Source organism: Eupeodes corollae, chromosome 3 (assembly GCF_945859685.1).
Source record: "Eupeodes corollae chromosome 3, idEupCoro1.1, whole genome shotgun sequence".
In the NCBI taxonomy this organism is placed as follows: domain Eukaryota; kingdom Metazoa; phylum Arthropoda; class Insecta; order Diptera; family Syrphidae; genus Eupeodes; species Eupeodes corollae.
This window is the reverse complement of record NC_079149.1, coordinates 73,305,037-73,324,805: the sequence shown is the minus strand read 5'-3', so window position 1 is coordinate 73,324,805 and position 19,769 is coordinate 73,305,037. Positions and strand designations below refer to the sequence as shown.

The 19,769-nt window shown below is 33.3% G+C and overlaps 1 protein-coding gene across 1 annotated transcript in view; it reads right to left on the bottom strand.

Moving 5' to 3' along the window:
• The window catches only part of LOC129952567 (ankyrin repeat domain-containing protein 11), a 54,952-nt gene that overhangs the window by 9,403 nt on the left and 25,780 nt on the right, over window positions 1-19,769 (bottom strand). The window contains 5 exon segments of the mRNA XM_056065202.1: window positions 518-1,935; window positions 1,938-2,111; window positions 2,184-2,285; window positions 8,590-8,847; window positions 14,391-14,555. Coding sequence (XP_055921177.1) covers window positions 518-1,935; window positions 1,938-2,111; window positions 2,184-2,285; window positions 8,590-8,847; window positions 14,391-14,555 — 2,117 coding nt within the window.

The window sequence follows — 19,769 nt, the reverse complement described above, 5'->3', positions numbered from 1 at the left end:
TTTAATTTAATTTTAAGATTTTATCATTTTTTTCATTCTGTATAAAAATGATCATACGGGACATATGGATTAAACTCTGTTCTACTAAGTTTGGAACAATACAATTTTACCTGACACAATTCCAAGAAAAACATCGAAAAATTTGGACACCAACCCAACCTGCCATATATAAGTAAAATACTATGATAAAAAGAGTGTTTCTCTTATATCTACCTACCTTTACAACATAGTAAATATTCACTTTCTAATGTCTAAACAGAAAAAATATAACAGTGTTTACAGCAGCAGTTATACTTTTATAAAGCACTATATGTTGGTTCAATATTCTTGGCACATAGATTTATAGGACCCTTTTTAACCCATTAACGCCCTATGTACTTGACGAGTTCACGAATTCAAAAAAGTAAAAGTTAAAACGTAATAAGTTATTCAGAAGAAAAAAGCTTTAGCTGTGTATAACAGAAGAACGATGTGGAAAACAATAAAGTAATACAATGCTTACAATGCCAAAACATACCTTTATCTTTTCCCATTTATCATCTACGTCTTGCAGCCAGCTAATAAACAAACGGCCATTGTAACGAGATCGGGCATTCCTGTCTTTTTCTTCTTGCTCTGGTGTTATCAAATTATAAACTTCTTCATCTCTTAGTAGTGTACAAACTGAAAAGGGAACAGATTGACAAGCCAAGCTCCTCGCAGCTTTTCCATGTACTCTTAGTATCTCTTGCTCAACTGTTAATCCTAACTTTTCTTTTTCGACAACGTGTTTCATTTTCAATTTATAACGTTCCCTTTCCTGTGCCTTAAATAAATCAATCATCTGGGGAGGCAAGTCTGAAGGAGTTGTTGGAGAAAATTCTGGCGTGTGATTATTTGCTAGCAGGTAAGACTTCCTGTTCATTAAATATTCTGCAAATCCTTGAGGAGGGCGAGGTTGTATAGGAAACAGGGTCCTATGTTTTTTTTCTATTTGATTACGAATATTTAAATACATATGATAGCAATTTGTAAAAGGATGGTCGTGAGGATGAATATCATACGAATTATTCGAGTCTGCCCCAACGCTTGTCGAGTGTCCCTTCACAAAGCTTTCTTCATGTTTTGTGCGTATTTTCCGTTTCCGTGGATGTAGTTCAACTGAGTTTGATTGCATATCCTTCAAAGAAGGTGATGAAATAGTCGACAGATTAGACACAAGTCCATTAGAATCGGTATCAAGTGCTTGATTTTGAATTTGTAGACCAATTGGGTTATTAGTGAGGTTAAGATTCTTATCATTCATTTCACTAATCGTAGCTGGCGAAGGAGAATTACTCTGAAGCTGTGGAGAAGAGTTATTGGAACTTCTATCAATATTGTGACCACCTGTACGATGCGAGCTTCTTAAGATTCTTTGTTGACCTTTTTCTTCAATGCTTAGTTTGACATTTTTTTCTTCCTGTAATAAAGCGGAAACTGAGTTTCCAGAATTATTTTTTTGTATTCCTTCTGTAGGACTGCTACATCTAGATGGGTTTGTGTCTTTTTCAGCTGATAAAGAGTCGTTGCTATTAGAAGAAGAAACCACATATGGATGGGCGATCTGACTTCTAACTGAATTAACTTTTCCATTTCGGGATCCACATTCAGGATCGTTTTGCTGTGGAATAACAATTTTTAATGGTGGGACTTTTGGCCCGTTGCCAGAGGCACTTTCTAGAACTTTTGTTTCCTCTGTTTCTAAGTCACTATCATGAGCTTTCACTAAAATGGGTTTCGGACTAACGCAAGGACTTTTTCTTTCAGAAGTCATTTTCAAGCCCACTGAACTTGGTTTAGATGACCCTACAGTTTGCTTACTAACTTTATCGTTTCTTGTTGGAGCTTTTGTGCTAGGACTGGCCTTACAGGTATCCTTTAAGCTGTCAGAGTCTTTCCTTTTTTTTTTTTTATTTCGTCTCCGTCTGGAGATTCATCGACTTCTACATCGGAATGTGCACGTTTAATTGTTGTATTTGGATTAAAATTTCCCAACTTAAAACTGTTTGTTGTATCATCTTCATTGTAAAATTCATCTTTTTGATTGATTGATTTTTCGACTTTGTTTCTTGGTTGACTTTTCCCATCATCTATATTTAAGGAATCTTTAAAATTTTTTTTTAAGTTTACTACACTATTTTCTTCGTTACTTTCCGAAGTACCTGGGTTAGACCCATCATCACCCTCGCTACTTCTTCTTAAATCTGAAAGGACTACTTTTTTCGAAGCTTGAGCAGATTTGTTGTTATTATGACTAGAAGTATCTGGAAAAGAAATAATGAGACAAATTCAAAAATAGTTGACTTTGCTTTTTTGATATAATACTCGTATATATATTATACGCTGAGAGAATACATTTTACTTTTATGATACATAAAACAGAAAATTAGATTAAATCCACAATAAGGACGTGAAAAGTATAACATTTTTCGTTGTAAGATAATGTTACCACAATCATCTTTGTGGCTGTTTTTTGGGGGACAGTAGCATAATTTTGGCGCCAAGATGTAATAACGGTACAACAATTTTGTACTTTGCCCTAGTTTAGGCAGGAGGGGACATTTTATAAAAATCGATTTAAAATCTAAAAAAATGGAAAACGGCAACACTTACATTTATATTGTACTTTTTTTACATTTAGTCAAAATTTCATTGTTTGAGATCTCAAGTCGTCCTATTTCTTTTTTTCTTCAAGAAGGCAGTATTTTCTATAGAAGAAAAGTCCCATACATATATTTATGAATGTGAAATGTTGTTTTGCGGTATAAGGTTTGTTTTTTTTTTCGGAAGTTTGTTCTGATTTTTAAAATCATTTATTGTATTAGAACTATCGGTTTTGTCAACATATTCGCCTTTGATGTGGTTCATTACTTCTTGGCATTTTCAACACTTATGTACTATCAAGCGCTGTCAATACCGATACGACTAGCGTTATTTGGTTATGTACCTAAGTCCAATTAACCCAAAATTTGAATTTTAATATTTCTCATACAAGACCTCCTAAACTTTAATGTATTTTCTTTAAAATTCTATTAGCTCCCACCAACATCTCTGTGTTATTTTCCAAAAGAAACTGATTTCGTATCCAATTTTAAACAGACAAACTGTCTGGCATTAACAGGTATGAAAAAAATGTGTCCAAGAGTCTTTACTTTTGCAGTTGTAAAATGTTAATTCATGATATATACATTGGAAAATAGAATACAAAAAATTACATTTCAATTTATTAATTAGCAAATAAAAAAAATAAAAAACAATTCCTTAATTTGACTTCTCACACATAATCGAACACTTACTATTCTTGCACTGTATTAATTTTGTAACGGTACTTTTCCCTAATTTTTTCGCAGGAATTTGCTCATGTAGGTACATATGTATATAAAAACTGTGCTTAAAAATATTTAATGTATTTCAATATTGAAAAATTTACCTGAAAAATAGTTTGTTTTCAAGAATTAAAATGCAATTTGTTTTCTTAAAAAAAAACTTAATTTCTCAAAATTTGTATTTGCTGTTTTTTTTTCTTAAATTAATTTTTTACATACAAAATTGTTCAGTTTAAGTATGCAGTTGTTTTGTAATTCGACAGAAACATTCAGATTTCTATACCTTCCAGATCTTTCTGGGAGGATAGGGCATTGGAAGACGAGTCAATCCATTTTTAAACAGATGGTTCAAAAACAAAAGAAGGGGTTGGTGGAAGGTGTGTACTCTGAACGACTAAAATTAAACCTCTCATTCCGCCTTCCCAACCATTGTAGCGTGTTCCAGGCGGAACTTTGACAGTAAAAAAAGTCTTGTCCTGGCGAAAAGAAAACGTGATACTCGTATCAACATCTGATATCCGTATCTTCTCAGATTGTCGGGCCGCTATCAAATATCTGGACTCTGTCTCTGCCAACTCTACAACGGTCCATAACCTTCGATCATCTCTAATGCAGATGGCACAAGAGTTTAATATTCCCTTTTGCTGGGTGCCGGGTCATAGAAACATTGCAGGTGTAATGCAGATGAACTCGATAGGAACGATACACTACAACCCATTCGACCAAGTTTGGCAAATGTTGGCATACCAATCGCTACTTGTAAATTATTGCTAATGCAGGTGTGACAACATTACCACGTGGCAGGTCAAAAAAAACATCTGGCGAACACTAGATTTAACGCGATCCATGTTCTTGCTATCTCTAATCAGATCGCAAAACAGCTCGAGAATAGGTGTCAAAACCGGACAATGTCCAATAGAAAAGCACAAAAATTATGTTTAAATGAAAGACAAAAATGAAAAAAAAAAATCAAAATCGACCTAATGCTTTGGGCTGTAGGGGCCAAGACAGATAGACAGACGGACAAAATCGGGACCACCTTTTTCGACTATTCTACCATCTAAATGCCATGTTTGATTAAAATTTCGAGTTCTACAATGTTTAAGAATGTAAAAAAAATAAAAAAATAAAAGCTTTACATAACGTGAAGAAAATATAAAAGAAAGACTTAAGTTTGCTAATAAGCATAATTACACAGGATATGACCTTTTGGAATAAGATGGAACTACATATTTGTGTTTTGCTAGATAACCGTTAGACATAGGGCATTGTTATAAATTAGGTTTCGTTCACGGGCGAAAGCAAATTTAACCTTAAAAGTTTTAGATGGAAAAATGTATGCATGGCGAAAAGCAAACGAAGAATTTTTTCATTAGAATACTCGAGCTACTATGAAGTGGGTCAGTCATGGTATGAGGATGTGTTGCAAGTTCTGGAGTTCGGAACTAACATTTTGTGGAAGATACAATGTATCAAATGGCTTACATTAGTATTTTTGTTCTCTACTCTGTACATTTATGTGCTGAGTAGTATGTAATGTAGTTTGAATCAACATGAATCGGAACACAAGACAATTTCATCTTTTACCAGGACAACTAAAGCACACACATTAAAGCATCTTGAACAGCAAGGTCGTGGTTATTGTATAACTGACTTAAGGTGCGTAAAACACAGACAAAGACACCTGACCGATAGAGCATATTAGATACATTGAGGACCTTAAATCGGGGATTCAAAAAGAATGGTAAGAAATAAATCCTGAAGTATGATAAAAGCTTGTCTCTTTAACACCTCGACGCTTTGAGGAAGCCATTAAATCGAAAGGATACGCAACAAGGTACTAAATATTAAGCGTACGATGATGAGCGAGGTGTTTAGTTATACTTTATTTTGTTTTTAATATTAATTTACTGTTTAATAGCTTAAATTTTAATGTGGCCCTATTTAAAATAAAAACGTTTTAAAAGTTAAATGGCTATAGTTTTACACCCTAAAAAGATTTTCTTGAAGAAAATTTATATTTCTTGTATCTGCTATTTGTACAATGAGCATGTTCCAAAAAAAAGAAGAAAAACGTCTGACTTTATTGTCTTTTATTTAAGCATTGTAAAGATTTTTTCAATAAGGGCGGGTAGATGTTGAAATGGAATAAAACAAGCTGTGTGTGAGGTATTAACAATTTTTTTTTTTTTTATTTGAAAGTCGCATATATGTATGCCATTAAGTGTAGAATATGACATCATTCAAATGCCCGCCTCGGCTTTTTACGGTGGCACGGATCCGAAAGGTCCAGTTTTCAATGACTCTTCCGCATAGATCCGGCTGAATTTGAGCCATGGTCTGTGTTATGTTCAAATTTAGGCCATCGGTCAATTGTTGTTTTCCACAGAAAAAAGTCTAGCGAAGTCAAATCACATGACTTAGGTGGCCAATTCACATAAACCCTGCGAGGGATAACCTTACCCTCAATTCATTTATGTAAAATGTCAATCGTGGCGTTTGTTGTGTGGCCCTTATCGCCGTTCTGGTGTGGAAAATCTCGTCTATGTCTATATGTATCAATTTGGGCCTAAGAAGGTCTTGACGATGCCCGCCTCACTAACGTCGTTTTCAAAAAAGTACGGACCTATTACACTGCGGCCCAAAATCCATACCAAACAGTAACTTTTTGAGGATGAATTATCACCTGGTGAATCTCGCGGGGGTAGGTGTCCTCCCGTATACGGCAATTCTGCTTGTAAACACAGCCATTCATCCAAAAATGCGCCTCGTCACTAAAGATGATTTTCCGACCAAAATTGGGATTCTCTTCCAAACGATTCGAAGTCCAGTCAGTGAACAAACGATGTTGTCTATGGTCATGAACTTTGAGCTCCTGGGTCAGTCAGTAGGATCTTGTACGGATGTAAGCCCAAGTCCCGATGCAAAATTCGCCAATTTGAAGTCTGCGAAAGGCCGAGTTCTTGTGCACGGCCAGGAATAGACCGCCTTGGGCTCTGCTTCACACGCTGTTCTCGGCCTATATTGCGTTCCTTGAACGTACGCGTGTTGACTGATTGTTTACTGAACCGGTAGACTCAAATTTTGCTAACAATTTTTGAAGAATCGAGTGTGCAGGGCCACCACAGTCTAAAGTAAAATGGGCGCAATGCGAGCAAAGCTTGAGCAGACGAACACTCATTTTGATATTAAAGTTTTATCATTTGAACATGCTGTTCAATCGTATTACTTGCCATGATGATTTGGCATAAACAACTGAATAATACATAGATTTAAATTTGGAAACGTTGCTCTTAGTTTTCACACAAATTGAAAATCTGAAATTTTTTTTCTACTTAAAATACATATATACTTCCAACTACAAAATATATGTATGTAGGCAGTCAATAATATCTAAAAACTATGACAAAATATTAATTTTGTTTATATTCTTATCTTGTTGCAATAAGAACTATTTAATTTTGTTTACATTATCCTCTCATTTATTTGACAGTTAACAGCAGTTTCAGCTAACTCCCATACACATCGTAATACTTATCAGAGTAAAAATTACTACTACTACTCACATTCCCACTTTTTCTTTAAATACTTTTTATTCCCGCCTGTCTTAAGGTGGATAAGTAAACGTGCTGCGAGTAGCTGTCGAGAGTAAACATGGCATTGCAGTGGAAACTATGGCTTTTGTTCATAAAAATTTGATTTGAAAATACATTTTTAACTTCCCATTTTATTTGGTCCGATTTGTCAAATTAAAAATTTTGACATTTCTCGACGTTTCAAGAGTCGAAATAAAAGATTTTTAGAAAGATGCCTGTGCGTGCGTGTCTACGTTTTTTTCGTCGTCTAAAGCTTAAGAACTAGTAAAGATATTGACTTCAAATAAATTTTGTTATACACATAATAATAAGGAAGATGTAGAAAGGGATCTCAAGAAAATTGAGTTTGTGTTTTTTTTACCATAGCAGTTTAAAAAAAGGTGAAAATGTTGGTTAACCACAAATATCTCACGAACCAAAAACGCTAGAGACTTGAATTAAATGTTATATTATATATTCCAACGTGATACCAAACAAGTATATTTTACGAAAAAAATCCAATTAACGGTTTTTTATAATTAAAAAAAAAACTGAAAAAAAAATATTTGTCGCCTCGACAAAAATTGAATTTTGACTCAGATAACTATTCAAAAATTTGAGATTATGGCTTCCAACTAATTTTACCTTATAAGAAATATTGTTTTCAACATTCAGTAAAATTTTGAGAAAAATCTAATTTATATTTTTTACAAAAAATAAAAACCTAAAAAAACAATACTTAAACTTAGTAAAAATTTACTTTCGACTTAAAAATAGCTTTTCAAAAATTAGAAATATTGTTTTCAAACTTTTTTTATTTCACAGAAAATATTGTTTTCGATATTCTGTAGTTTTTTTCAATAACAATCCAACAATCCGTTTTTTTAATAAAAATTAAATCTACAAAAAATAGTACGCAAATTTGGTAAAAATTGATGTTTGGTTCTCGATATCTTGTGAACAATAGAAGAAATTGACTTTAAATTTGATTCATTCATCCAATTTGTATTTATTTATTTAAGAAATAAAATCTTTTAACAAATGCTACTAAAATTGGTAAAAATTGTTTTTCGACTAAAAATCTTGTTTACAAAAATAGATTTTGAAATCAAACTATTTCATCAAATTTATACTGGTAATTTTTAAATCTTTTAAAATAATTCAACTGACAATTTTTTTTAACAAAACACGAAATCAGACCTTTAAAGCAAGGCATATCGACTGACTGGATGGAAAGTTATCAGTGTGGATAATTAAAGCTTGTAGGAAAACATGGCCAACTGATAATATGCCAGAAGAAGAAATGTATCAAGTGGACACGATTATGAGAGTACCCTCAGCAAGAAATATCTCAATATTCTAGCAGAGAGCTCGCGATAGCAAAATTTGTAAAATGTGGATCTCAAATGGACAGTCTCCCGACAGTTGCTTTTGAGAGTTCACTAGCAGAAGTACTCTCAAATGGACTCGCACCTTTAGGTTATACATTAAATTTTTGTACAGGTCCTGGTCCTACCTTCAACAAAAATTACTGTTCCATGGTAGTAGTATCACGTATTTATATTTATATTTAAATTGCGCTCAACCAGTTTTTAGCTTTAATTATGGGTGCACGTTTTTACATCGCCATACAATTAATTAACCAAACCAAGTTACTTTAAAATTACCTCTTAAGGAGCACATATATGCAGATATACTTGAAGCAGCAACATCCGTTGGGGTTTTGCCTTTTCGATTTTTTGCAAAAATGTCAGCACCTTTTTCAATAAGCAACTTTACCAGCTTCAAATTTCCAATGACTGCAGCATCATGAAGAGGGGTATCATCATCTAAGCCTTTTGCATTAACATTGGCTCCAGCCTTAATAAGGGAAAACGCAATGTTGTAGTAGCCGTGACTGCAGGCCTCGTGCAGAGGAGACCAACCTAATAGAATGAGATTTTGATTTATTTTAGGTATTGAAACTTGAACTTGATTTGTAGTAGATATTTTTAAATGTTCGTTACTAAAATGTATTATTTATTTACTAACAATTTAAAAACTGACTTAAATACTAATGGCTCATACTATTTAGTGAAGTTTATTTAAAAGGTAGCCGTTAACCACAAATCCTATCAAAATCATAAAATAAAGAGAAGAGATTAAAACTTTTTCAAATGTTCATTATTCAGAAAATTTATTTTAATGCAGAAAATAGATAAACAAAAATGTGTTTTTAATATTTACCAAAAGATGCAATAAAATCGTTTGGCCACCCCACTTCCTAAAATAAAAAAATTGCCTATCGTCTACATTTAATGACATAGGGCCAATTATAGCCATCATTGGTTTTTATCAATGAAACCAATAATTGAAATTTTGTTTGCAGGTCGATGTAACCGAATGGGCTGTGGTTCAGACAATTAAAAATTATTATTTTTATTACAGGCAAATAAAAGAATATCAAGAATATCAAAATAAAAGTAAACAAAAACACCACCAACTAGGACAAGACCGACGACGACGACTCAACTGCTACTGCAGTTGTTTATATTACGAAAAAGTACAGCAATGCTACCTCGCTCACCCTCTACAGGGGTAAGCTGAGTGACAAATGATTCTCCTTCTGGGCAGAAAGAGTTATGGCTGACATACGAATCACAAATTGAGTGAGTGTCTGCAAGTTACCATAATGTGAGAATGTTTAGAGGGAATGTTGCGAAGGTGGAGAAACTCACCTCTGTTGCGTGACACAATTAGGATGCGATCGGTGTCATGACATTTATGAATATGAATCCGGTTCGCATCCAAAAGACGTTTGCAACAAGTGCGTAAATCACACCCACCAATGTTCACACCCACATAAAAAGATTAATAATTGCGTTATAACATTAATGTAATAATGCGTAATCTAGTGGGTGTGAAACGAGACAAAGGCTGGAAAATCCTGGTTAAGGTAGTGTTAGTGAGATAGGTAGAGCTAGGGTTCTTGAGCAAATGCCGTCGGCAAGTACCTTCTTTTCAAATTATCCACCCTTGAATAAAGAAGCCCAGAAGAATTTGAAGAAGATACCGCCAACCGACCGCTCAAGGAACCTAGTTCGAGAATAATCTCAATTCGTAAGTAGGTTTTCAATAAGGCAAATATGTTATAAATCAGTTTTTTTATAGTTTTTTTTGTTAAGATATAACCGCCAGCGCTGATTTTGGTCACATCGAGATAGGATGTACATTCTTATAATATAAACCTTAAAAGAAAGATATATTTTTATATGTATATACATATATATATATATACCTCTACAAATTGGCTATTAAGGCCGTTAAAAAAATTCTCTTTTGACGGCCTCAAATCTGTGTTTTTAAAGGAAACAGAAACAGGAAATTAACGTGCGGGAAATCCCAAAAAACCCCTGAAATCGTCTCGCCAATTAACCGCCAAACAAAGAAAAACCTAATAGTCATCATACATATATACAATTATAAAAGTGCTTTTTTTTTACTTTTTTTTAAATTCAAAAATTTAAACAACTTCAATTTTTTTATTGTTCATTTTAAATTTTTTTTGTACAGTGATAACTTGACAATTTTTTTTTAGTTTAACATTCAAATTGAAAAAGTAATTTTGATAAAATAAAAGAGTGGTGTATATACATACCTACCTTATACATATATATATATATTCATATACATATATATATATAAGTGTAGATTTACCTTAGTGCGAATTATATTTCTTTTGGATGAAGTGGTAATATTTATAAATTATTTCAAATAAAAATACAAAAAATATGGCGTACTAAAGATCGCCACATCGAACCACGATTCATCGAGGGAGTGGCCACTACATCGATATTTTGGGGTGAGTGATATTTTTGTTAACTAGTCGTATTGAGACAATTTTAAATATAAATACTGCCCATTACATCCGTAGAGTATAATAGTGCTAATCTATAAATATACCCTACATTTTTTTTTTACCTAAGCTTTCAAATTTTACTTAAATTTTTTTACTTTCAAATTTTAATTATTTTAAAAAGTTAATTTAAATGTGAGATATTTTTTTTTATAAAAATGAAATTGTTAATAAAATTTGTCGTACATTAGAGAAAAAATTATGAATCTCTAGATTTTTAATTAGAAAGGGGAAGATGAGGTGATGAGGAAACCGAGGTAGAAGGGCGGAGGAAGAGGAACGTTGTTTTTAAAGGGGTTGTTTAGCGAGGAAACAACCAGGTAGGGTGGGTAAAGATTATCTCGCGCATCATTACCAGCTAGATGTTAAGCCTGGCATATTTTTTTGATAACGAGGAGGTCAAAGGATCCACTCCTGAGCTAGCGAGGGATATATTGTGTGCCAGCAATGACCTCAACAGAGAATAAACTCGTTACATCGCTATAATTAAAAATATCTGTCATGGACAAAATTTTCTGATTGAAATCCACCGAAAAATGTTTACTAACAGAAATCTGCCATTGGAATTCGGTGAAATTGGAACATAAATCAGTAAACGATTTGTTTTACTTTTAAACATAAAAGTATCAGCTGTTTAGAAAAATGATTTTCCGTCCGCAAAAAAATAGAAAAAATACATTTTTAGCGAAAAATAACTGTGCGATTCACTTAAAAAAAAAACCATTACAAATTTGAAAATGGTCTAACGCAAAACTGAACTTAGACCACCGCACCGTGGTTGATGCATTCGCTTGTTCATCAGTTTATCATTTAAATGTACTAACAAAATTTATTTGTTTAAATTTGAAAATGGTCTAACGCAAAACTAAACTTAGGCCATCGTGGTTGATGCTTCGATTGTTCATCAGTTTATCATTTAAATGTACTAACAAAATTTATTTTTTCACACTTAAAAATAAATAAACTAGATTGCGCAACAGCTCGTTGAGAACTAGGGCCTAGTGACTTAGAACTCTCAACCATTCCTGTGTGTGAGTACTGTTGTCAGGAATAGAGGGGACCTACAGCCGAATCCGAAAGGCTAATTTGAGAATGCACTTTTCATTACAAATATTAATCTTGAAGGATTTGTCTATTCCTCGCATGAGGCAGTACCCAAAAAAAAAACTTTAGATGGCACAGGCAGGGTTTGAACCGAAGACCTCTGGCATGTAAGTCCAACGCCTTCTTTTTAATTCATTCTTAAACCTATCTTAAAGCTAGAAAAAATTCATAAAACTAGCCTAATTAACCATAACTTACAACTAACTTACTGGTCGCATAGACACTCTTAGTTAAACTGTAATACTTAATACTAATGCCTTTCGGCCCTAAGCGTTCAACACACTTTTTTTTCAAATTCATTTGTATTCCTTAAATCTTAAACCTATCTTAAAGCTAGACAAAAATTCATAAAACTAGCCTAATTAACCATAACTTACAATTTGTTCACCCTTAGTTCAACATTCCTTTTCTGTAGCAAGTTTTGAAAACCAAAAACGTCAATCAAGTCGACTTTTCACCAATCAAACCAATTTCATTCGTTTGGACGAGACATTTTGGGTGTACAAAAACTAAAAATTGAACTCACAACACGGGGGTGGTCCAATCGTAAGATTGTCCCCAAAAATTGCAGTTGGAGAGCGCTATTTTTAATTTATTTACGCGATCATACTCTCAAATTATTGACGGAACTTGTTTTCCAGATAGAGTCACCCTTAAAGAATACAAAGTTTTAATGGTCAAATTGGTTCATCTCTTTAAGCCAGCTTTTTCTGCTTTTGCAGAAAGGTTAAAATTCTATGAAGCTAAGAAGTTTTCTCATGAAACTCTTCGACAGGTGGAAGCACGTCATTGGTCATTGCGAGCAAACTGAAACTCATTGTATGATCTTAACATCACTTTACGAGATAAATTAATCAATGGATTGGACAAAAATCTAGAAGAAGATTAATTATTTCTAGAAAATGCCAAAGTGTCTGTTTATATTTATATTTTTTAATATAAAATTTAATTTGTTTACAATTTATTTAATTTATAATTTGAAGCTTCATTACGTTTTTCAAATTTGTCACCATATCGTAAAATATCTTAAAGTCGATAAGAAGCCTGTCAAAAACACCACCGATTCTGCTAGTTTTATTTGGGGAACACCACAAAAAGATTTGTTTGGGTCCGTTAAGAAAATTATCTCATCAGATAATGGTTTCACATATTTTGATCCTGCTAAACGAGTTAAATTAATAGTGGATGCAAGTCCAATATAATTAGGCGCTGTCGTTGTCCATCAGTATGCTGATGGTAGAGAGCTTCCAACTTCATTTGCGCCTAAAAGACAGAACGGAAAGAAAATATTGCCAAATTGAAAGGGAAGCTCTAGAAATCGTTGTCAATAAATCTCTCAAATATCTAATTGGAGTATATAATTATACAATTCGAAATATAATATTGCGAAGGTTTTTTCTCGTGTTGTTGATAACGTTGAGGAATCTGAAATTAGTGTACCAAATTTAATTTTGAACGATGTGTTAATAATTTATGTTGCAGGCAATGAAAATTCCGTATCTATTATTTTTATGGACGTTCAACGAGAAACAGCTAAAGCTAGTATTTTGCTCAAGGTTTGGGATATGGTTAATAATTGGTTGTCCAAACAAGCGAATAGATGCAAATGTAAATGATTTTTTTTTTTCAAATAATTAGGTGGAAAACAGTGTCAAAATTGGGGCTTTTAAAAACATGATTTAACACAATTATATTTAATTAATCCAATGAAATATAAAAACAATGTAAACTTAGAATTAATTAAAAATATTGTAGGACAAATCAATCTAATCAAAAATTTCATGGTAAAACAAATTTAAACAAAGGTGGTTTTGTAATGACAAAAGATTTTAGTAAAGCAGGGAAAGTAATTGGGCGAGAGTCAAAATTTTAAAATTTCTCGGCTAACAATACTAGCTATATTGTAAATATAAATACTTTTTAGAAATTTAAATTAGAAAAGGCAACTGTAAGAAAAATTTAATGTAAAAATAATGTGATTCCTAAAAACGAAAATAATTTATCTCTGCCCTTTATCTTATGAACACTAAATTTTGAAGGTAAAACAAAATTAGATACAAGTATGTAAAGTATAGAAATTCCTCATAAACCACCATCATCCTTAATACCTACACCATCCCTTAATTTTAGGAACATAACAATAACATATATTTAATACTAAAAAGAGCAATAAGAGGGGAGAGTTGTAACGTATAATAAAGATATTTTATATGCAATACATTGATACAATTATAAAAATAATACAATTCTCAGTGAGTTAAATTTTTTGTTGGCGTTTTTGAATTATTAAACACACATTTCGAAACCCTTTATGTTGGAAAATTAAACAATTTTTTATTAAAATGAAATAAAATTCAAAACGGCGGAAGACAGTTAATCTATTAAATAAAAAACCGCAAAAAAACCATCACGATACAGAATATTAAGTGTATTGTATAAGTATTCTTATAAATAAATTTAGACACTTACCTGCAAAATCTAAGACATTGGGATTCACTCCTGACTCAAGCAATTTTTTTACACCGTCCTGATCACCTTTAATTGCAGCTACATGAAGGCTTGTTTCTCCACGCTCATTCCGATCACGCGATCTTGAAGCCAACTGATTTAAATTGTTTAAAGACTGATGCACATCTAAAAATTAAATATTGCTGGTTTAAAAGATTTAGAATATTTGTTTCTCAAAAATTAAACAACAAAAGAAACGTGATTTTATAGTAAATTTAAATTTGTTTATTTTTAGGAAGTGAACCGAAGTGAACGGTGGAAATACTGGTGAATTTATATTTTTGATAAAATATGTATTAATTTTGGGTGTGCAAAATATTGCGGTTTTTATCAGTGAAAGCCGAAAAATTGGCTCTTTTCTGATTTTCCTACGAACAGTAAAACTGATAAGTGTGTTGTGGCAGGCCAGTCTCTGACCTTTCAGACTTTGGTAACTTGTTTAAACCAAATCAAAATAAAACTCTTCTTAACAAAAATTTTTTTTCGTCGCAAAAAATCTTAATTCTACTATTAATGGTGGTTTTATTATTTTTGGCAATAAATACCTTGATTTAATGATGTATCTGTTTGCCACGTTCTTAGAAGTTCTTGAAATATCGAATAAATATTTTGGCTTCAGGCTAGAACCGATAAAGATTCCCAAAAAGGATAATAATATTAGTTATAAATTTGTGGCGACTCCACGACATCAATCAATCAAGAAAACAATCTAATCTAACAAACCATCCCTGATTTAATAATTCTGTATTTTTATGTTTGAATGTTGAGAACCCTTGTAAATAGCTTTTAATTTTAAATAAACGAATATTCTAGAAAAGACAACGAAACTAACAAGACGTGCATTTTTATTGTGGAAATATAAACATCCACAAATTATTTCAAAATCAACAGTTCTACACTGTGGTCATTTAAAGTTTAAATCTTAAACAACACAATCGATCAAACCGCAGTGTACAACTGGAATTAAAATTGACGCCATAATTATCTATGTTTGGCGTTTGTTTACCTACATAATATATATTTTTGCCTCTTGAATATTAAATTTAAGTTATTAAAATTGTTTTTTAAAAAATGTTTGCTACATGTCTGCAATATGTGTTCTTATAGTCCAGTTGATTCTCTTTTGCTCTTGATGTACGACTTTTGTTCTGTCATTCTCTTCTCTAGTGTTCGTTTTGTTGTGTAATGTAAACTGTAAAACTACGTTGCAGATTTTCCCCCTTTTTCCTTGCAACCAGGGATTTACACATTTTAATACAAACAAAAATGCATTGACATTGAAAATGTTTCTCAGTGTAAAATAACAAAGTTGTACATTTAAAAAAATGTTTATTGCACAATAATAAAGATATACAATAAAGAAAGATACAAAGTAAAAATATAGTGCATTTAAAAAAGTTAATGTAAAGTAACGATAAAGATGTTTAAATGGTAGACATGTGCATTCAAGAGGACACAAGCGTCCAAAGGGTTTTCTCAAAACCCATCTCTGTCTATGAACTCCTACTCTCACCTCCCCGTGGTGAACATCGGGTGCCTAGTACCTCAACTGGAGATTGGGTTCCAACCCCAGTGTAAAGTTGTTGGGGGCAGCAAACGAGAGAGGGTGGAGAGGTAATTCCACTAAAGTACCTCCTTATCCAGACGGCAGCGGAGGAATTCGCGAGATGGGACTAACGGTGGCGTCTACAGTTTTAGTAAGGTTGAACTACTTAGTGAATGCGCTTGTTTGGATGCGACTTTGTCATTGGAGCCAGACTTAGACAAGAAGTCTTGAGCTATAGGTGCATCAATGAGCGCCTCATGACCATACGCATCAAGGTTAAATTCTACAACATTAGCCTGATATGCGCGCCCCCCCCCCCCCCCCCCACAGAAGAGAAAGATGACAGATGAATCTACCATCAACCAGATTGACCATATTGCGATCGACGCCAGACACGCTTCCAGCATCATGGATAAACGAACTTTCCGAGGAGCTAACATCGACTCGGACCACTAAATCATTGTAGCCAATGTAGCACTTTGGGTTTCCAGACCCAAGACAAAACAGGGAGCTGCTAGGAGAAGGTACAACGTCGAATGGCTACAATTACAATTTTCCGACCAAGTTGCAAGTAACCTCTCTCGAAGTTCTCTGTCGTCAACACAATGTATCGAAAACCAGTGGCAACATTGCCAAGATGCAATCAGGAAAGCCGCCTGTGATGTGCTGGGTTTCAAGCAGCCATCAACAAGGAACCCCTGGATTGATGAGGAATGTCGGCAGGTAAATGCAGCCAAACAGGCGCGCAAAGTGGTGCTGCATAAAAGGACGAGAGCAGAAAAGGCGAGAGGAACACCGACTTCCCAGAAGGAAAAAGAAGGGGTATGAGAAGCGTGCGGTCGAAGATTTTGAGAGGTTCAAAAGTACGTGCTGTGCAGCGACGTAGGCTTAGCCAGAAGGGTAAAAGTCCAACGACTAAGATGGCTGGGTCACGTAGAGCGCATGGAAACCAATGCTTCGGCCCGGAAAGTCTTCGAATCCACACCCACAGGACAGCGCAGTAGAGGACGACCGCGAATCAGGTGACACACACAAGTGGAAAGTGACCTCACTCAACTTGGAGCGCGAAACTGGAGACATCTAGCTGGGGACCGAGCTAGATGGAGAAGTTTGTTGGGTGAGGCCTTAGTTCACACAGGACTGTGGCTCCACCTTAAGTAAGTAAGTGGAATCAGTTGCACTGTTCCATTACTGGCGAGTTCATCTGTCTTACAATTTCCTAGAATGCCTCTTTAGTCGTTCAGAGTACACACCTATAAAAACGCCTTGATTTGTTTTTGATTATCTGATTATGCATTCGGGGGATGGTGTGTTTTGGAATTAATTCGCGTGCAACATTTGGAAATCAAGAATTTTATTTCAGTTAATTTCTGGCTGGCGGTATTCTACCTATACAGGTGATAATTTTGAAATTTAAAAGATTTTTTTAAAGCTTAATTTTCAATTTTAATATACATTTGTTATTGCCAGACATTTTAATGATTGTTTATTATGTTCCATATACGAACTTTTATTTTTGTAAATACAAAATTAAAAGTATTTTTTAATGTTTGTAACTTTTATATTATATTCTTTAAAGACAAAAAAGTATAAAATTATTTTGCCAGACGTTAATTCGATTATTAAATCTTAAATACAAACTAAAAACTCTTGAAAAGTATTGCCGTATGCTGTTGGTAGTTGGAGAGAAACAATTTCAGAATATTATTGTGAATCAAACAGAAAAAAATCCAAAAGTCAATTACTTATAGTCGATGCAGTAAGTACAAATTTAAGTAAAAAAAATTTAATATAAAATATATAATAAAATTGGAGTAAGAGTAAATAAGAAAAAAGGGAATTAAAAATGCATTATTGAAGTTTGTTGTTGTATACTTACTTAAACTCTTTCGAAAAAAACATATCAAAAATTAACTGACCCAATATTTTTGGGTTGTAAGCCACATTTATTACCAATAACTTTTTTGCAAGAAAAGAGAGCTACACCAGCTTTTTTGCTTTTTCTTGTATGTTACGTTTTCAATTCAGTTTAAATAAGACCCAAATTCTTAGCCTCGCCTGAGAACTTTAATTGGATAACTTTAAAATAGGGAGAGTTAACAGATGAAATTTTGTATCATCTTAACGTATTAGTTTGTCTAGGGCATTTTGTAAGAGTTGTTTTAGGGTGTTTAGGTCCTTTCCTGGCATCGTTCGCATCCAGATCTGTTGGGATTTTATTTACAACCAGGTTCCAGAGAGGCGATAGAACACCACCTTGCGGTAGCCCTCTACTAACAAATCTTCTAGCATAAGAGTTGCCCAGTTTGGAAGTAATTATTTCCTCATTAAGCATTCAATGAATGCACTTCCTAAGCGAAAACTCTACGTTTAGAGATTGTAGTGCATATGTGCCCACGTAGTTGGAGTAGTGAAACATAAAACAAATTGTGGCACTTCAAAAATTAGTTCAATATGCATATACATCAAGGCAATTGAGATATGCATATGTTTAGAGAAAAATCAATAACAGTGAATACCAATATTTGCTATTACTTTTACTATAGTTTCAAGTATCAAAGTGCACGTGGCTTCATGTTTTGTTTTTTTCCTTTTATAAATTATATTAAACTATATGCTTCCCCTTGCAAAAAAATCTTTATTTGCATTTCCAAAATTTGTATATGTAAATATTATTCGCCCTTAAATGTTAAGGGCCTATTATGGATCACAACTCAACTTAGTTGAGTTGTAATCAAGACAACTCAATTTGAAGACAACTGCAAAAAAAAATCGTATTATGGGAGACAACTTTTTTCAGTTGAGTAGAACAAATACGTTGCCTACTTTTATGTGCTTGTTTTGTGTCAAAATCAGCTGTGTAAAGTAAAATACGTAGGAATTTCAAAATTTTGAATTCAGTGCAAAATTTTATAAAAAAGACAAAATAATAGGAAATGGAGAGTTCTATTGATTTGTTTCTTGGAAATTCGGAAGAAGATAATCCCTTGAATGTTGCGCAGATGAGAAAAAATATTCGAGATCACTCCAATCCATTGGAACTTCCAAACAAAAAGTATTATTTATAAACAAATTCTTTGATGAGTGTTGATTTTAATGTCTTCGTTTTGTTTCAGATTTATAAGTTATTTTAGACTCAACAAAGACGCATTTGTTTATGTACAAAGACGCATTTGGTTATGTGCTAAATGAAATCAAAGATCATTTGAAACAACCACAGCGTTCCTCCGCAATCCCACCAATTCTCAAACTCTACACTGCCCTCCGTTTCATGGCAGAAGGAAGTTACCAAAAGTGCCGTGGTAATGATTTTAATTTAGGCCTTGCTCAGCCAACAGTTTCGGCAGTGTTAAAAGAAGTGCTAGACGTAGTAGAAGAACTTATCTGTCCACAATGGATTAAGGCTCGTATGACAAATGATGAGATAAATTTATCAAAAATTCATTTTTACCAGAAAACCAGATTTCCTGGAGTAATAGGAAGCATCGATGGAACTCATGTTCGAATCATAGCACCAAAAAAAAATCTTCAACATCTCTATTTAAATAGAAAAGGTTACTACAGTCTGAATGTCATGATTGTAAGTGTATATGCCATCTTAAGTATTTTGAATTGAATATTTTTTTACAGATGTTTATATTAGGTACTATTTGTAAAACTTACATTTTTTTCTCCATTTTCTTAAAAAAATTGGTTTTCAATGAACTGTTGATGCCTACCGTTATTTTTTTGTACACACAAATGCACTACACAACTAGTAAATATCAGTTGCCTAATTTTGACAACAATCACAA